Source organism: Callithrix jacchus, chromosome 4 (assembly GCF_049354715.1).
Source record: "Callithrix jacchus isolate 240 chromosome 4, calJac240_pri, whole genome shotgun sequence".
Classification (NCBI taxonomy): domain Eukaryota; kingdom Metazoa; phylum Chordata; class Mammalia; order Primates; family Cebidae; genus Callithrix; species Callithrix jacchus.
Genome location: NC_133505.1, coordinates 136,760,188 through 136,766,187, shown reverse-complemented (window position 1 = coordinate 136,766,187; position 6,000 = coordinate 136,760,188). Strand labels below are relative to the sequence as shown.

Here is a 6,000-nt window from a genome sequence, read left to right as displayed (position 1 = left end):
TCTTAGACATTTCATGGTTGAAGTTGTATTTTCAGAGGTGCCTCAGTTTTTTTTTGAAATACACTGTACTTCCGATTTACTCAAATCTTTCAGGTTAGAGTATGGCCTCGATTGAACTTAGTGTGCCCACGTAATGCCCAGGAGCTGCACATCTGTAGCCTGTGCTCTGTCTCTTTGGTCTGAACATCACTTGGGAACATTTTGAACTTGCACGTTTCAAGAAGGGACACATACTCTTTTCTCCCTCAGGTGATCTGCCTTGCCCTAGGAGATCTGGTTGTCTTCAATCACTTGTTGAGAACAAGGGCTGTGGTAATTCCGAGGTCTCTTCACTGCTGGCTGTTCTTGCTGGTACAGGTCCTGATGTCTGTGACCTGTGTTCATCTGCTACTGCTTCTTGCCTTGGAGACACAGTGACTCATCCTGCATGCCCACCTGGCTACTGCCCAGAGTCCAGTTCTATCTGTTCTGCTCTTAACAATGGCTGCATAAGTACCTTTTGGGTCTAACAAGACTCAGTGCACTCTCACTCTTTCCAATTATTTCACAAGGTTAAAAACTATAGCTTAAAATACCCTTTGATGCTATCAAAATATCAGTATTACTTATTAGCTTTGAAAGGTAGACCAGGTCCTTTTGGGACAGAAAAGTGATTTAAGTGTGTTAAAATACCTACACATCATAATGGGATGAGCATTTCCTGGATTACAACATCAAGTTAATTTTTTTTTTTAAGTTTAAGAAAGGTTCATGTGGGCCAGGCGCGGTGGCTCATGCCTGTAACTCTGGTACTTTGGGAGGCCAAGACCGGTGGATCACCTGAGGTCAGGAGTTTGAGACCAGACTGGCCAACAGTGAAAACCCGTCTCTATTAATAATAAAAAAATTAGCTGGGTGTGGTGGTACATGTCTGTAGTCCCAGCTACTTGGGGGGCTGAGGCAGAAGAACTGCTTGAATGTGGGAGGTCGAGGTTGCAGTGAGCCAAGATCATGCAATTACACTCCAGTCTGAGCAAGAGTGAGACTGTGTTTCAAAAAAAAAAATGAAACAAAACAAAACAAAGGTTCATGTGAACTGTTGAAGAAATAGTTATACACTACCCATCTCTGGAAATACTGCAGTGTTTATTCTATCACTGAAATGACAACAGCCTGCTAGATCCCTTTCTCTTTATGAGAACTGTTCATGAAAATGCTGAAGCCAGTGACACAAAAGTCAAAGAACAGTTTCCCCTTTCTACAATGGCTATTAGTTATTTACATCCGAATGCACAGGCAGAGTAAGTAACAATTTGGCACCTAGTATTTTGCCTAATCTAGTTCCTATCCTCCAGTTCTCATTTCTTCCCTTTCACCAGAATGTACCTTTGTTTCCTTACAGACTTTCCTTTATTTCCCCAAATTACTCCTTTTGCCTTTTAGTAGCTTTTTTCCCCAAAATAAATTTCCCCAAGTTTACATCCCTATGGCTGAAGTTGAACGACAGCCTCTCTTGGGCCGGGACAAGATGACAAGGTGTAGTTACAAAGAAACTGCTTGGCTCCAAGCATGACACAGACATGGGCTGACCTCGAAGGCAGATTGAAGCCCATTTTATTGTCTTTCTCAGTGGTTTATCTATCCCCAGTGCGGTTTTGACACTTGGTAAATTCAACATTGCTTGACCAACACACCCCATTTTATTTGGGGGTGGAGTCTACTGAATCTAGATGTTGCAGAATGGCAGCCTGAGAATATCAACCTGCAGAAAGGTTTTATTCGGCTTGCAGTTTTTTCAATAGTTTTTTAAAGAATGCCTTTAGATGGGAGGGTTCTATCAAGTTCTATATTTTCCATTCCTCCCTTTTGTCTTTTTTTTTTTTTTGAGATGGGTTCTTGCTATGTTGTCCAGGCTGGTCTCAAAATCCTTGGGCTCAAGCAATCTTCCTGCCTCAGCCTCCTGAGTAGCTGAGATCACAGGCTTGAGCCACTGAGCTTGGCTTCCACTGTTTGTCTTATCCCAAGCCTGCATCTCTCATTTCAGAGATCTCCCTACAATCATGGTGCCCTATTTCCTCTGTTAAAATTTAGACTATATCCCAGGGATGGAGTCATGAGTGTTTTCGCCTTCTGGAGGTACATTGAATTCTGCCCCACCCTCTGGATGCTTAATGCCTTGGCTTCAACATATAACAATATGCTGCTTAGAATGAGTGTATGTCTTCAGTAAGATTTTAAAAATCAGCTGGGAGGGTAGGCTTATGCCTGTAATCCCAGCACGTTAGGAGGCTGAGTTGGGCAGATGACCTGAGGTCAGGAGTTTGAGACCACCCTTGCCAACATGGCAAAACCCCGTCTCTACTAAAAATACAAAAATCAGCCAGCTGTGGGTGGCGGGTGCCTGTAAACCCAGCTACTCAGGAGGCTGAGGCAGAAGAATCACTTGAACTGAAAAGGCAGAGGTTGCAGTGAGCTAAGATCATGCCACTGTACTCCAGCCTGGGGAATAGAGTGGGACTGTCTCCAAGAAAAAAAAAAATTTTTTTAAATTTCATGATTTAAACTATGCTTTACACTAGAAAAGAAAACTTCCCAGTGGGGATGAACCACACTTGACCAACGATATAATCTTCAGTATTTTTTTTTTTTTTTTGAGACGGAGTTTCACTGTTGTTACCTAGACTGGAGTGAAATGGCACGATCTTGGCTCACCGCAACCTCCGCCTTCTGGGTTCAAGCAATTCTCCTGCCTCAGCCTCCCGAGTAGCTGGGACTACAGGTGTGCACCACCATGCCCAGCTAATTTTTGTATTTTTAGTAGAGACGGGGTTTTCCCTTGTTGACCAGGATGGTCTGGATCTCTTGACCTTGTGATCCACCCGCCTCGGCCTCCCAAAGTGCTGGGATTACAGGCGTGAGCCACCGCGCCCGGCCAATCTTCAGTATTTTTGTAGCTCATCACATCATCTTGGGACACAGTTTGACAACTCTTAATCCTACAGATTGATTACATAACTAGTAATGTCTAAATACCTGATGCTCTTCCTGTTCTTGTTCTGCCTCTCCTATTTGAGAAGCTTTCTCAAAAATCATACATATGTAAAAAGCATCTGCAATTAAGATTTTATTTCATTCATATCAGATATAACAAGTACAACTTGAATGTACAAATTCTGAACAAAACATAAAAAAGGAAAAACAACAACAACGAAAAACTTATTTAAGCAGATTCATGCAAATAAATGACTGGGACACTGCAGATGTCACTGACCCTGTTTAACCTTGAATTGACAAATGTGAAGGACTGCTAATGGACTTCCAACAGGAACATCAAAGGAAGTCCTACATCAGAAAAAACTGAAAGCAACTAAAGAAGAGGTGGAGCTTTCCCTAGAATTCAGACAGCATGCTACAAACTTACTTTCTATTTTTAAAATAGTCCTTGAATAAATATCCATTCCTGGAATCAGAAAGTACATCAAAAGACTGACAAAATAATTTACCTTTTGCCTTACAAATGCATTCTTGCAAAAGAAACACTACCAGCTATCAATTTATAATCAAGGGTTTTCATTTAAAGTGCATCTGTATGCTTACATATCGAGGCAAAGTATTCTACAGAAAAAGGAATCCTTTCAAAATGGAGGTTCTTGGATAATTACTTTGGGAAATCACCTCCCTGATCTGTGAGCATTTCAAATTTTGTGTCAACTGGAGTTGCTCCTTCACACCTTGTCTTTTCAGTAAAACTGAGACACTTGCTCTTCAGCCAACCCTGAAAAAAACCTTTGGGTTTGGAGGACAATGCATGACCTGAGACAGGGCTCTTTACAAATTAGTGTTTCTGTTGACAGAATGAGCTCTTGGTCTCTGTAAAGCATAACAATTTCATCAGTAACAATTAGAAGCTCACGATCATCTCATAAATAGTTCAAGACCCTCACAAACATCCCCCCAAACATAACTGCATACAACTGCATACTCCTCTGATACCATCTGGCTCTTGTAAACACCGGGGCACCAAGATTCGTGAGACTGATGCCACTCAAATACACTACCTAATTTATTTATGTTTATATGCTTTATTTTTCAATTCCATTCTTTTATATACATGTTTTTGGTAATTATAGTAAAGATGCTGGTGAAAAGTAATTTGTTTAACATTTCATAATGCGTGCAAAAGTAAAAACACTGATTCAAAGAAAAGTCATTCTTAACAACTATTCAGCCCTGACAATTATGACAAGCAGTTAGGCAATATCATGACTTGCAAAGTTATACTTAGCATAATGTTGCAATTCAAAATATGGCACAAAATTAACAATACAGATAACAGTCCTACTGGCTAAACTTAGCCAGGTTTTGACTAATTTGGTTTAAATTGAAATTTGATTATATAAAAAGGTTTCTGAAAGTATTGAAAAAGAAACAGTGTACATGAAAGAGAATTCAACAATGTTTACAAAATGCCAAAAGTTCTTACTCTGCCCCCTATTACCATAAATAATTAATGAAGTCCCCTTTTTCCCCCACCCCCCCACCCAGCCTCAAAAAGATTTACAAAGATAAATTTAGCTCAGTGAACAGAACCAAAAGATGACTGTTGTTAGACAGTACCTGGTTAAAAGCTCAAGCACTTTTTAAGAATTCATATATATTGTCTCTTGAGGAATATAAATAATCCGATAGTGTTGCTCTTTTGAGTTTTGGAGACTTCTCACTTAGGAGTTCTAACCGTCCTTGTGCTTTGAATAAAACATGAGCTTTAAAGCAGAATGCTGATGGTATTCAGAATTCACCATCTTCAAAGTTCATTGTGAGAATTCTTCTCTGCAGCTTTGAACATCAGGATGGAATTGAAAATTTTCAGAGCAGGGCCCAGTTTAATGCTCATAATTTTAACAATGTCTGTTTGAGTCATAAGTAGAAATGCTTCTCCATCAATTTGCTAAAATGGGGGGAAAAAACAACAGAATGTAGATTAATAAGATGCAGTGCTGTACAATATATTCCAGGTTAAGTTATCAGCTGTCTTCTACATAGCAATGCTAAAAAAAGCAGACACAGAGACTCATGTGTGCAAAGACATTTCTCGATATATGGACCTTTCTTATCCACAAAGACACGCCCAAAAGTGGACTTGGAGCAAAGTAAACTAATTCACCTGAAAAACCAGCCCACAGGAAAACAGAAGGTGTCATACCTTCCTGTGATTACTCCGAATTAGATGTAGAGTTAAGAAGAATATGGAAAAATCCAAGGTGCCCAAAATCTAGCTTGTATCACAGCAGGTTTTTAAATTAGAAGAGATAACAGGTACATGAATGTTCATGGACATAAAATAATTCAGGCAAACATATCAGCTACATGCAACAATTTGTTTTCCCACAATTAGCTTCCACCATGAAGAAAATCAGAAAGATAACATTTATTTCTAATGTGGCCACAATTAGTCTTTACACACAGAAGAAAAGCATTTACTAACAAAGGTAAGCAAATTGAATGTTAGGCTGGTGTTAAGAGTTACAGACTTTAAGGTGGTTCTTCTAATACTTGGGTAATCATGAGAAAGACTCTTCCTCTCTCTGGGTATCTTCTAAGACAAAAGTCTATGCTTCTGAAAAACAGGCTACTATTCTCTAGAAGTTCAAAGGTACCACACGTCTTTTAGGTTAAAAAATAAAATACTATGAAGAGGATTGTCTGGCTTACTGGGCAGAGAAAAGAAAGTCTTTCAGTATGACTTTCAGCTCTTAGATAACTTTGTAACCTTAAAAAAAAAAAGTTTCCCTTTCAGTTTTCCCACCTTGTACAAAAAGTAAAACACACTTTTGTTCTCTGCCTTAGAACATCAGAAACCTTGATAGCAATGCACTCTGTTATGGGTTGAACTGTGTCCCTGCCATAAATTCTTATGCTGATGTCCTGGAGTGTGGCTTTTATTTAGAAATAGGGTCAACGCAGAGGTGTCTGGTTAAGATGAGGTCACACTTGAGTAGGGTGGGTGCCTAATCCAATAAG

General features: G+C 39.5%; 1 protein-coding gene across 6 annotated transcripts in view; it reads right to left on the bottom strand.

Annotated features, from left to right (window-relative positions):
- Nucleotides 1–3,090: 3,090 nt before the first annotated feature.
- Nucleotides 3,091–6,000, bottom strand: part of L3MBTL3 (L3MBTL histone methyl-lysine binding protein 3) — a 122,819-nt gene continuing 119,909 nt past the window's right edge. For all 6 annotated transcript variants that reach the window (XM_008995036.5, XM_008995038.5, XM_078370791.1 and 3 more), the window contains one exon: nucleotides 3,091–4,927. In XM_008995036.5, coding sequence (XP_008993284.1) covers nucleotides 4,784–4,927 — 144 coding nt within the window. In that variant the 3' untranslated portion in view covers nucleotides 3,091–4,783. The remainder of the gene's footprint in view (nucleotides 4,928–6,000) is intronic.